General features: G+C 35.9%; 1 protein-coding gene across 1 annotated transcript in view; it reads left to right on the top strand.

The window, feature by feature from the left end:
* KIAA1210 (KIAA1210 ortholog) overlaps positions 1-13,559 on the top strand; it is a 66,769-nt gene that overhangs the window by 16,935 nt on the left and 36,275 nt on the right. The window contains 3 exon segments of the mRNA XM_037821807.1: positions 4,088-4,214; positions 5,095-5,232; positions 8,551-8,706. Coding sequence (XP_037677735.1) covers positions 4,088-4,214; positions 5,095-5,232; positions 8,551-8,706 — 421 coding nt within the window.

Raw genomic sequence — 13,559 nt, 5'->3', positions numbered from 1 at the left:
GTCAAACCTAGCCATAGATGATGCTAATGTAATCCTTTGATCAGGGAGGAATTGGAACTATAGTTTCAATTCAGCAGCTGACGCATAACCAGTTGATGCATAACCATGGAAGTGAGAGAGATTTCTAAGTCCATTTATGGCCCAATATTTCCTCTTAGTTTTTTTTCACAAAGCAAGGGAGGCAAGGTAGTCACGAATGCTACACTGGTTCCGAACCTGAATTGACCCAGCAAGTCATAGAGAAAAAGTGAATGAAAGTGTATGTGTGCATGATGAGCATATGTGTGTATATAGAAATGTCTAGAAACTTTGTTCTCTCAAGGCTGTGCCATTCATACATGTCCAGAAAATGTATGTAGAGTCATGCTAATTTTCTTCTGGACTGTTGCTTTAGTCCAACACTGAGGCTGCCTGGATAGCAGAGTTTTATAAGAAAAAGGCAAGGAGGAGTTCAGTAAAAAGTGGCAGACATTTGCCCTTTCTCCTTTCTTGCTGGCCCACAAGCCACCTTAGAGTGGGTACAATTTTAATCCCCATAACATGAGATTGTCCTTGGTGTGTGTCATCATGAAATATAGCCATATGCACATACATGCCCCGCAGCCAGACAGGCTCAAAATGACCCCACGAGCTAGCTCGCTCTCCAGTGACAGAGCTGCTACTCTAGTCACCATTTGAAGATTTTTCCTTAAAGGTCAACCTGCATGTACTGTTTTTTTTTTTTTTTTTGTTACAAATGCAAAAAAAAAAAAACACACCAAAACTCTGAAAGTTTAAACATTTATTTTAAACAGCTTTATTGAGATATAATTCACATACCATACAATTTAGCTACTTAAATTATACAATTCAGTGATTTTTGGTATATTCACAAAGTTGTGCAACCATCACCACAATGAATTTTAGAACATTTTTATCACCTCAAAAGGAAACCCTGTGCCCAGTAGGAATCACCCCTCTTCCCTCCCCATCCAGCTGTAGGCAGCCACTGATATACTTTCTGTCTACTCTGTCTTTTGAGGATATTTCACATAAATGGAATTATATGATATGAGGTATTTTGTGACTGGCATCTTTCACTTAGCGTGATGTTTTTGAGATTAATCTGTGTTGTAGCATAAATCAAAAGAGCATTCCTTTTTATAGCTGGAGGGTATTCCATTGTATGTATTTACCACATTTTGTTTAGCCATTCATCTATTGGGGTTGTTTTCACCTTTTGGCTATTATAAATAATGCTGCTATAAACATTCGTGTATAAGTTTTTGTGTAGACATATGTCTTCATTTCTCTGGGGTACATACCCAGGAGCAGAATTACTGGGTCAAATGCAACTCTATGTTTAACTTTTTGAGGAACTGCCAAACTGTTTTTCAAAGTGGCTACACCATTTTACATTCTCACCAGCAGTGTATGAGGATTCCAGTTTCTCCACATCCTCACCAACACTTGATATTATCTGAGTTTTTTATTATACTGAATGTGAAGTAGTATCTCAGTATAGTTTTGATTTGCATTTCTCTAGTGACTAATGATCTTAAATATCTTTTCATGTGCTTATTAGCCATTTGTATATCTTCTTTGAAGAAATGTTTATTCAGATCCTTTGACCATTTTTAGTTGGGTTATTTGACATTTTATTATTGAGTCATAAGAGTTCTTTATATATTCTAGATACAAGACCCTTATCAGATATATGGTTTGCAAATATTTTTTCCCATTATGTGGATCGTCTTTTCACTTTCTTAGTAGTGTCCTTTGAAGCAAAAAGTTTTTATTTTGAGAAAGTTCAATTTATCTATTTTCTATTTTGTTGCTGTTAGTGGCCTATCTAAAAATCCATTGCCAAATCCAAGATCTCAAAGATTTACCCTTATGTTTTCTTCTAAGAGTTTTGTAGTTTTGGCTCTTACATTTAGGTCCCTGACCCATTTCTTTGATCTATATCTTTGTATATGGTGTGAGGTAAGGGTATAAATTCATTCATTTGTATGTGGGTACTGAGTTGTCCTTGGACCCTTTGTTAAAGACTATTCTCTCCCCCTTTGAATGGTCTTGGCACCCTTATCAAAAATCAGTTGGCCATAGATGTATGGGTTTGTTTCTGGATTCTCAATTCTATTCCACTGATCTAGGTATCTATCCTTATTCATATACCACACTCTCTTTGTTATTGTTGCTTTGTAGAAAGTTTTGAAATCGGGAGGTGTGAGTCCTCCAGTTTTCTTCTTCTTCTTCATGATTGTTTTGCCTTGAGTTTCCATATGTATTTTAGGTTCTGCTTCTCAATTTCTACGGAGAAGCCAGCTGGTGTACTGATAAGGGATTGCATTGAATCTGTAGATCAATTTGGAGAGTAGAGCCATCTTAAGATATTGTGTCTTCTAGTCCATGAACATAGAATTTTAAAAAATTATTTAGATCTTCTTTAATTTCTTTCAACAATGATTTTAGTTTCAGAGTATAAGTTTTACATTTCTTTTGTTAAATTTATTCCTAGGTATTTTATTCTTTTTGATGCCATTATAAATGGAATTATTTGTTTAATTTCATTTTCAGATTGTTCATTGCAATTGTAGAGAAATACAATTGATTTTTGTATATTGATCTTATATCCTGCAACTTTGCTGAATAGGTTTAGCTAGAATAGGTTTATAATGGATTCCTTAGGATTTCCTATATACATGATCATGCCATCTGTGAATAGTTTTACTACTTTCTTTCCATCTGAATGCCTTTTATTTCATTTTCTTGTCTAATTGCCCTGGCTGGAACCTCCAGTATAATGTTAAATAGAAGTGGTGAGAGTGGACAGTCTTGTCTTATTCTTGATCTTAGGTGGAGGCATCCAGTCTTTCACCATTAAATATGATGTTAGCTATGGGTTTTTCATAAATGCCTCCTCATGTCAAGGAATTCCCCTCTATTCCTAGTTTGCTGAGTGTATTTATAATGAAAGGGTGTTAGATGTTGTCAAATGCTTTTTCTTCATCTATGAGATGATCATGACATGTTTGTTTTTTATTCTGTTGACAAGATGTATTGTACCAGTTGATTTTCAAGTATTAAATCAACCTTGCATTCCTGAGGTAAATCCTAGTTGGCCATGTTGTATAACTCTTTTTATATGTTACCAAATTAAGTTTACTAGTATTTTGTTCAGAATTTTGTGTATATAATCATAAGAGACATTGGTCTATAGTTCATAGTTTTCTTTTCTTGTGATGTCTTTGTCTGGTTGAAATTTTTAAAAGATAAAATATTTTTCTACATCCCCAAAGAAGTCTTTTGTATCTTTAGTCTTTCATTTATTTCTAACTTCCCCCTTACTTGTCTTAACACATAATTGTCATCAAACTGGCTGCATTCTCAATTAGAAGGTATTTCCATCTAGCTTTAACAAACTTGAAGTTGTAAGATGAATTTGAAAAGAGATTGGATCTATTGCAGACCCCTTGTGTAAAAGAGGAAAAGACCTGGTGGATGAAACTCCAGAATCTTGGCACATATTTGATATTTTAAAACAAATCAAAGCAGAATCCCTAGAGAGAATAAGGGTGTAAAATATGTTTTGGAACTCTCACCACAATGATGTAAAGAGTCAGTGCCTTCCCTTCCATTTCCCATAGTTGTCACCATTGAATTTTACACTTTCAATAGATGAATTGCATGGTATGTGAATTATATATCAAGAAAGCTGTCATATATAAAAAAGATATGTGCTCATCATTTAAAAATCAAAATTATACAGAGGTACATAAAGTAAAAATGAAATATCCTCATGTCCCTATTTAATGATGGTTACTCCTCAGAGGTAACCATCACTAAAAATTGGGGGCCTATCCTTACAGACTTTTTTCTATGAACACAAACTACATATGTATGTCATATATGTATATATACTAAATGTGACCATACTATTATTTTTTTTTCACTTAATATCTTATGGAGAGCTTTCTGTGCCAGCACCTGTGTATACTTGCCCTTCTTCTGAAGTACCTATGGTAGGCTACAATATGGATATGCATGTGTCTTTCATTCCTCTGACCCTTGGGCTGCTTTTACAAGAATTTTCCTTCCTGTGCAGGGCAAAGAGCAGCATGGGGAACAAAGCTCTATCCCACGACAGTATCTTCATGTTGGAGCCTGAACCTGAAAGATCAGCAAGTAAATTGTGCCCCCTTCTGAAGCCCCACAGGGGCAGAATGCTGCAGGTAATAATGGACTTGAGCATCAGTGCCTTTTTCATTCCGTATTCCACCTCCCCCAGAAAAAGGAGAGAGGAACTTGGCCTTGCTTTTCAGCTGATTCTAGCTCCTATGGGTCTGTTGTAAGCATTGAATGAGAGAATGTATAAGTACATAATGAGCTTACCTGGTGTTTCAGTTTGGTAAAGCTGCTGAAATGCAGTATACCAGAAATGGTTTGGCTTTTAACAATGGGGATTTATTAACTTACAATTTATAGTTCTTAGGCCATGAAAATGTCCACTCAAGGCATTAACAGAACGATAGCCAGGACTCTGAAGACAGGCTGCCAGCATCTGGGACACCTCTGTCACATAGGAAGGCACATGGCCAGCGTGTGCTGGTTGTCTGTTCCCGGGTTTCATTGCTTTCAGCCTCTGGCTTCGGTGGCTTCCTCTCTGAGCTTCTGTGAATCGTTTCTTAGCTTCTCTGGGGCTTTTATCTGAGCTCTCTGGGCTTTTTCTGTGAGCTTCTCTTAATTTCATCTCTTAGCTTCTGTATGTGTTTTATCCTCTTATAAAGGACTCCATTAAGGGGATTGAGACCCACCTTGAATTGGGTGGGTCACATCTCAATTGAAATAACCTAATCAAAAGGTCCCACCCACAATAGGTCTGTACCTACAGGAATGAATTAAAAGAACATGGCCTTTTCTGGGGGTACATAATAGCTCCAAACCAGCATACCTGGTGTATGGCACTCAGTAAATGCTCAATAAGTATTGGCCAGTATTACCGTTATTCACTTCTCTTAACACATCCCAGGAACACTTAACTATTTTGGCAGTTACATTCCACTGTTAATGTGCAGGCAGCTCAACTTCCAAGTTTTTCTCTGTCTTCCACAGAGAACTCAAGTTTCTAGAACTCTGCCTAGAATTGGACTTAGTGATGTGCCTGGAGCTGTTTCTGATGCTGTCTTTGGAGGTGTGCCCCGATATGTGCCCAGAAGTGGAATCTGGGTTGCAGGCTCCATGATCCCTGAGGTAATAGAGTGGAATTGTTCAGAGAATAGACAGTTGAGTCAGAAAGATCTGTGCTTGAATTCTCACTCTGCTACTTACTGGCTATGTGACACTTGGCTGTTTCCTTAACCTCTCTGAGCCTTCCTTTCCTCATCTACAATGGGTAAAAAACCATTAATATATATCCCAAAGGATAAATTGGATTGAATGAAATTGGGTATGTAAAGCACTATTATTAATATCCATGAGAGATGACAGAGGAGAAAACTGGGAGGTGGAGTGCTCTGTGAGTCCTCAACTGTGGGGATGAGAAGGAAAAGAATTCATATCTGTGGGGTTTCTACCTACCATATATTTGGTACTATGCTAGGCATTTTACATATCCTCTCACTGGACCCTGATAACCCCCAGAAATAGGTATAATTGTCCCCATTTTACAGATAATAAAACAGACTCAGAGAGAGTAAAGAAGTTGCTGAAACTCACTCAGGTAGTAAGGAGTAGAGCTAGAAATATGATACAGGTGTGTTGACCTCAAACCCCATCGTCTTTCCATTACCCTAGTCTCTAATTTTCTCAACTTCTTTGTACCTGTCACAATAGGGAGAAGAGTACACTCTTAGACCCTATAAAATATAGCATGTACATAGGACAGTCTCTTAACTTTACCTAATAATAAACTTGTAATAGTTTATGCTCAGTCATATTCTTCTGGAGCTCTGATTCAGAAATGCAATTAACAGAGGAGGAGCTGGAGACATTGTCAGGTAGAGAAAACTTAGCAAACTGCCTTTCTCCTTCTCTCAGTCTCTGGGTGGGATTATACCCAAAGATCCCTGTGTAACTAGGAAGTTCACATAAGGAGACCCTTCTCCACTAGAAAGTTGATTATTTTGCATCTGTCCAAAAACCCTAAAGAATACTCAGATCCCTATCTGAGACTCCATAAAAATTTCACTCACTAAGTTTATTCTTCAGAAACTTAAATCCTTCAGAGAACTCCTATGCCAACTAAGTCCCAAAACCCAGAGGCAATAGCCTCTTCAAGAACATTAACCAGATGTGTCCCCCTTCCCCATAATATCAACACCCCTTTTCAACATGAACAGGTTAGGGTGGTCACTGCCTAGACATCCCTGAAGATCGGGAAAGTGATCAAACTAGAGGAAGGGGTAGCAACAGACAAGAAGGAATTTAACAAAGGATTATGAATACTGAATCTCCATATAATTTTCATTTTCTTAGTTGCTGGGGTGTTAGAATAGCTAGAAGGAAAGAATTGAAATGGTAGAACTGTAACCCGTAGCATCCTTTGAAATTTTTTCTATAGCTACTTGTTAAATTGTAATTTGAAAGTTATTACCTTTTTGTATATGTGTTATATTTCACAATAAGGAAATAAATAAAACTATGGTGCTATAACTCATAAAATTTTTAGAAATTTCCTATATAGCTACTTGTTAAATCATACTTTGAAAGATATCACCTTTCTGTATATACCTTGTATTGCATAATAAGGAAATAACTGAAACTGTGGAACTATAACCCATAACATGCTTTGAAATTTGCTGCCTAACTCCTTGTTAAATTGCACTTTGAAAGTTATCACTTCTTTGTATATATGTTATATTCTACAATTTAAAAATGTGATTTAAAAAAAAAGTAAAAGATAAGTGGAGCTTACTTCTGACGTATCTGCTTGAGAGCCCACACCTCTCACTCTGGTTTCCATACTTTATGTGAAAGTTCTGCTGGGTCCATTTACCATGAGGATGGAGAAGAAAACACTGAGATTGTCACTAATGGCTCTGATCCTTTAGTTGTAAAGTAGCCCTTAGGTCAGTAGACATTGCCTTTCTAGAGGCCCTTGGACTAAAACAGGAAAAGTCACTCTTGTGAAATTTTCAGTCTTCAATTTAATTAACAACACTAGCTTTCTCCTGCCTCCACAGCTATACTCCCAGCCAACCCATGACCAAGTACCACAGAGTTATTTCTCGCATTCAGAAAGAGAAAACCTGTTTCCTGGATTCCTCCCTGTCTCCCTCCTCTCTTAGTCCCAGTGACAGAGATATTCCTTTAAAAAAAGATTAATGTTTTTGTGAAAATGAAAGCAGTAGATTTAGAAGGCATTTTCTCTCACAATGAAGGAGGTGGGGAAAGCCACGACAGCCCAAAGGCAAGTGTGCTGAAATGTTTGGCTTGGGCCCACACCTCACCCCCTTGGCCTGTTCCTTAGACCCTCTTTCCCTAGGAAGTAGGGCTGAAGATAGCACAGGGTGTTAACAGGACTTGAGACATCATCAAACAGATTAGTCTTTGCATGGGAAATGTCCCATAAGTGACAAGGTAACAACCCCAAATGACAGGGTAGTTGATAGCACTTGGCCAGTGGCTGGGTTCCTTTAAAGGGCAGGATTCTTAACTGACTAAATGACATTCAGAGCAACTGGGAGATTGTGGAAGAGGAAATCCAGGAATACAGCTCTGTTAGAAATATTGAGACTGAGCCAATTTTATCCTCTGCCAAATTTTCACCCAGTGTCCCATCTATAGTGTTAGGAATGTGCTTGCCTAGATTACTCTCCAAGACATTATCATGTTACCTTTATTTCAGGACAAATAGAGTTGCTGGATAAGGAGCTGCAACAGCAGATTATTGGCATCTTCCTGTTGTTCAATCAAACTGAATCCAGTAATTTAAGAAACAGAGACTGCAAAGTGGTCTTTCTTACTGCTTACATGATTGATTATCCTGTGGCCCTTCTTAAGGAAGCAGGCACAACATCTCTTCTGGTTGTTGCCTTTAAACCTTGTGAACTTGTTCCTGAGTATAGGACCTCTCTCTTCCAGCTCTTATAGTTATGAGGCAGGAGTGCACAGTGGTTAACAGCATGGGTTATGAAGCCAGGCACACCTTTCAAATACTTGCTCTGCCACTGTGAAAACTGGGGCCAGTCAGGTCATCTCTCAGACCATGTTTTTCCCATTTCTAAAATGGGGACCATAATAGCAAATGCCTTAAAGAATTGTTATGAGGTTTAAATGAGATACAGCTATGGAAAGGAGTCCCTGCCTGACACATATAGTAAATCCTCAATAAAAGTTAGTAGTTGTTATTGCAGTTATTATTATTAGAATATCCAGATAATAAACCAAGAATAAACCAAGGCTATTCTGAGTAGCCCCTAGAAGTGAAGACAGGGAGATAGGAAATTCTTTCCTGGGCTTGTTTTTCTTTTCCTCTTTGGGTCCTTCAGCCATTGAGCAACAGAACACCAGTGACTTGGGGAAAGTATGCAGGTTTTAACTTTTTCCTTCTCTTCTCCTCCTTGACAGATCCCACCACTGCACCCACACCAACCCAGCATCAGCCCACCTCTTATCCGACCTGATACAATCTCTGAGGACTTTGAAGAAATCCCTATTGATGACATGTCACCTAAAAGCTCACAAAAGAAGGCTTCATTCCACATGATCTTGACAGTGAAGAAGGTGAGTGTTAACCCTATCCTAAGTTGTATATTGGGGAGCATGGGTCAGAGGCATAATTTTTCCTTGCACTCTCTTTTCTCCTGTTCTAGCTCAATATTAAGGGGGTATTTGGGGAAAAGAATAGCCATTCTTGGCTTTTGATTTGTATAGCAGTTTACATTTTCTATACAATTCTACAAACCAAATAATTAGCATTTTAATTTATAAACAAATAGAAGGCAGTCTTTCAGAAAAATATAATAGTTTTCAGTTATTTCAGGAAACAAAATATAGAGACTATTATGTAAATGAATCCTCTATAGTTTCAATTTCCCAAATCTCAAAGGTTAGGGCATGTTGTAATGTTTGATAGACATATACATATGAAATATCAGTTGATACATGAGAAGGCATGCATGTATATTTCATATATCTAGGTTTGTCAACCAAACAATATCCATTAACAATCCACAAATTTTTAGATTGTGCCTTTATTAACACTTCCATTCTCAAACTAAATGTGGCCAATTTAACTGGTTATTGTTGATAAGGGCTTTTAGAGTACAATAGAATTTAGAACAATTAAGCTTGGAAACTAAAAAGGAAACAGAAAGATAATTTATAATGAAGATAATTGGCCAGGCAGAGCAAAACTCTGTTTTGATGTTAACAGAGCTGATGGAGGGAGTGGCCTTTAGTTGGATATGTCAGTAATGAAACAATTAGTTTATAACCAAAGTTAAAGCACAGGCTAGTGTTAGGTGAATGGAAAATTACCCATTTATAGATGTGAGATATGACCATAAATATCTTCTATAGAATGCCACTAAATCAGACAAATTAGTAGACGGATTGAATTAGATAACATTTTTTATTGTAGTAAAATACACATAACACACAATTTACAATGTTTAACCACATTTAACCAAGAAACAATTCAGTGGCATTAAGCCCATTCACAATGTTATGCAACCATAACCACTATCTAGTTCCAGAACTTTTTCGTCTCCCCAAGTGGAAATGCTGTTAAACAATCACTCCCCATCTCCTGTCCCCCTACCCCTGGCAACCACCAGTCTCCTCTCTGTCTCCATGTATTTGTCTATTCTTGATATTTCATAAAAATGGAATCATACAGTATTTATCTTTCTGTGTCTGGCTTTTTTCACTTATGATAATGTTTTCAAGGTTCAAGGAACTTCATTCCTTTTTGTGGCTGAATTATATTCCATTGCATAGTTATGCCATAATTGGTTAATACTTCATCTGTTGATGGATATTTGAGTTGTTTCCACCTTTTGGCTATTGTGAATAATGCTGCTATGAACATTTATGTACAAGTTTTTGTTTGAATTCCTGTTTTCAATTTTTCGGGTATATACATAAAAGTGGAATTTTGGGGGTTATATGGTAATTCTATGTTTAACTTTTTGAGAAACTGCCAAACTCTTTTCCACAGTGTTTGCACTCTCTTGCATTACCACCAGCAATGTGTGAGGGTTCCAGTTTCTCCACATCCCCTCCAACACTTGTTATATTCCTTTTTATTTTTTTATTATGGCCATCCTAGTGAGTGTGAAGTAGTATCTCATAGTTCTTTTGATTTGCATTTCCCTAATGACTAATAATGTTGAGCATCTTTTCATGTGCTTTTTGGCCATTTGTATATCTTCCTTGGAGAAATGTGTTTTCAATTTTTAAATTGTGTTGTCATTTCGCTGTTGCATTGTAAGAGTTGTTTATATATTCTGTACACAAGTACCTTATCAGATATATGATTTGCAAGTATTTTCTCCCATTCAGTGGATTGTCTTTTCAGTCTCTTGAGAGTATCCTTTTATACACAAAAATTTTTAATTTTGATAAAGTCTGACTTATTTTTTCTTTTGTTGTTTATGTTTTTGGTGTCATACTAAAAAATTATTGCCCAATCCAAAGTAAAGAAGATATCCCCTTATGTTTCCTTCTAAGAGTTTTATAGTTTTATTTCCTACATTTAGGTCTTTGATCCATATTGAGCTCATCTTTGTATATGGTGTGAGGGAAGAGTCCAAATTCATTCTTTTGCAAGTGGATATCCAATTACCCCAGCAATACTTGTTGAAGAGACAATTCTTTCCCCCATTGAATAGTCTTAGCACTCTTATAAAAAATCAATTGGCCATAGATGTATGAATTTACTTCTGGAGTCTCAATTCTATTCCATTGATCTAGGTGGGTATCCTTATGCCAGTACCACACTGTCATGATAGCTATTAGCTTTAGAGTCAGTTTTGAAATCAGGAAATGTGAATCCTCCAACTTTGTTCTTCTTTTTGAAGATTGTTTTGGCTATTTCTGGTACCTTGAGTTTCCATATGAGTTCTAAGATCAGCTTGTCAGTTTCTGTAAAAAAAGAAAAAGTCATTGGGATTTTGGTGGAGACTGCATTGAATATGTAGATTGCTTCAGAGAGTATTATCACATTAATAATATTGTCTTCTGATTTATTCCATTTATGTAGGCCTCCTTTAATTTCTTTCATCAATATTTTGTGATTTTCAGTGTACAAGTCTTATACATTCTTGGTTAAAATTATTCTTAAGTATTTTATTCTTTGTGATGGTATTATCAATGGAATTGTTTTCTTAATTTCCTTTTAGGACTGTTCATTGCTACGTATGGAAATAAAAATGATTTTTACATGTTGATCTTGTATCTGCACTTTACTGGACTCATTTATTAGTTCTAATGGGGTTTTTTTGTGTGGCTTCTTTAGGATTTTCTCTATATAAGATCATTTCATTTGTGAATAGAAATAGTTTTACTTCTTCCTTTCCAATTTGGATGCCTTTTTTTCCCTTGCCTGATTTCTCTGGCTAGAACTTCCAGTACAATGTCATAGAAGTAGTGAAAGCAGGCATCCTTGACTTGTTTCTGATCTTAGAGGAGAAGGGTTCAGTCCTTCACCATTAAGTATGATGTTAGCTCTGTTGTTGTTTTTTCCATAAATGCCCTTTATCATGTTGAGGAAGTTCCCTTCTATTCCTAGTTTGTTGAGTGTTTTATCATCAAAGAGTGTTGGATTTTTTTTTTTTTCAAATAGTTTCTTCTGCATCAATTGAGATGATCATGTGGGTTTTTTCCTTCATTCTATTAATGTGTTGTATTGCACTGATTGGTTTTCATATGTTATACCATATGTATTTCTGGATAAATCCCACTTGGTCATAACATATAATCCATTTACTATTTTGCTGGATTCAGTTTGCTAATATTTTGTTGAAGATTTTAGCATCTATGTTCATGAGGGATATTGTTCTGTAGTTTTCTTTTCTTTTGATTTGTCTGGGTTTCATATCAGAATACTGTTGGCCTCATAGAATGAGTTGGGAAGGGTTCCCTCCTCTTCTATTTTTCTGAAAGAGTTTGAAAAGAAGTGGCATTGATTCTTCTTTAAATACTTAATAGAATATACCAGTGAAGCCATCTGGTTCTGGGATTTTCTTTGTTCAGATGTTTTTGATTATTTATTCCATCTCTCCACTTATTATAGGACTATCAGACTGTGTATTTCTTCTTGAGTCACCTTTGGTAGTGTGTGTGTTTCTAAGAATTTGTCTATTTCATCTAGTTATCTATTTGTTGGCATGCAATTGTTCACAGTACTCTTTTATAATCCTTCTTATTACTGTAAGGTTGGTAATAGTGTCCCCACTTTCATTTCTGAATTTAGTAATTTGAGTCTTCTCTCTTCTTTCTTAGGCTACTTAAAGGTTTGTCAATTTTGCTAATCTTTCTAAAGTATCAACTTTTGGTTTCGTTGATTTTCTCTATTAATTGTTTCTGTATTCTCTATTTCATTTATCTCTGCTGTAATCTTCATTATTTCCTTCCTTCTGATAGTTTTGGGTTTAGTTTGCTCTTTTTTTCTAGTTCTTTAAGGTGTAAAGTTGGGTTATTGATTTGAGATATTTCTTTCTTTTTAATATGGGGATTTAAAACTGTAAATTGCCCTCTGAACACTGCTTTTGATATATCCCATAAATTTTATTATGTTGAGTTTTCATTTTTCTCCATCTCACAGTATTTTATAGTTTTTTTTTGTGATTTCTTCTTTGATTCATTGGTTGTTAAAGAGTATATTGTTTAATTTCCAGTTTTCCTTCTGTTATTGATTTCTAGTTTCATTCCATTGTGGTCAGGGAAGATATTTTCTAAAATTTCAATCTTTTAAAATGCATTGAGACTAGTTTTATGGTCTGACATATAGTCTATCCTGGATAACTGTTCCATATGCATCTGAGAAGCATATGTATTCTGTTATTGGGGGGTGGATTGATCTGTGCATGTTGGCTAGGTCTAGTTGCTTTATAGGGTTGGTCATGTCCTCTATTTCCTTGTGATCTTGTGTTTAATTATTCTACCCATTATTCAAAGTAGTTTATTGAAGTCTCCAACTATTATTGTAGAACCATCTATTTTCCCCTTCAATTCTTTCAGTTTTGGTTTAATATATTTCGGGGCTCTGTTGTAAGTTGCCCATATGTTTATAATTGTTATGTCTTCTTGATGGATTGACACTTTTATCAATATATAATGTCCTGTTTTGTCTCTAGTAATTGTTACAAAGTCTATTTGACATTAGTATTGTCACTCCAGCTCTCTTTTGTTATGATTTGCTTAGAATATCTTTTCCATCCTTTCACTTGTAACCTATTTGTATCTTGGATCTAAAGTGAGTCTGTTTAGACAGCATAATGATGGATCATTATTTTTTATCCATTCTGCCTATCACTGTCTTCTAATTGTTTAATACACATATTTATGGTGATTGCTGATAAGGAAGTACATACTTCTGCCATTTTGCTACTTGTTTTCTAAATACTTTATAT

This window comes from Choloepus didactylus, chromosome X (genome assembly GCF_015220235.1).
Source record: "Choloepus didactylus isolate mChoDid1 chromosome X, mChoDid1.pri, whole genome shotgun sequence".
NCBI classification, from domain to species: Eukaryota; Metazoa; Chordata; class Mammalia; order Pilosa; family Megalonychidae; genus Choloepus; species Choloepus didactylus.
The sequence above is the reverse complement of the archived record's forward strand: the minus strand, read 5'-3'. Positions and strand labels throughout refer to the sequence as shown.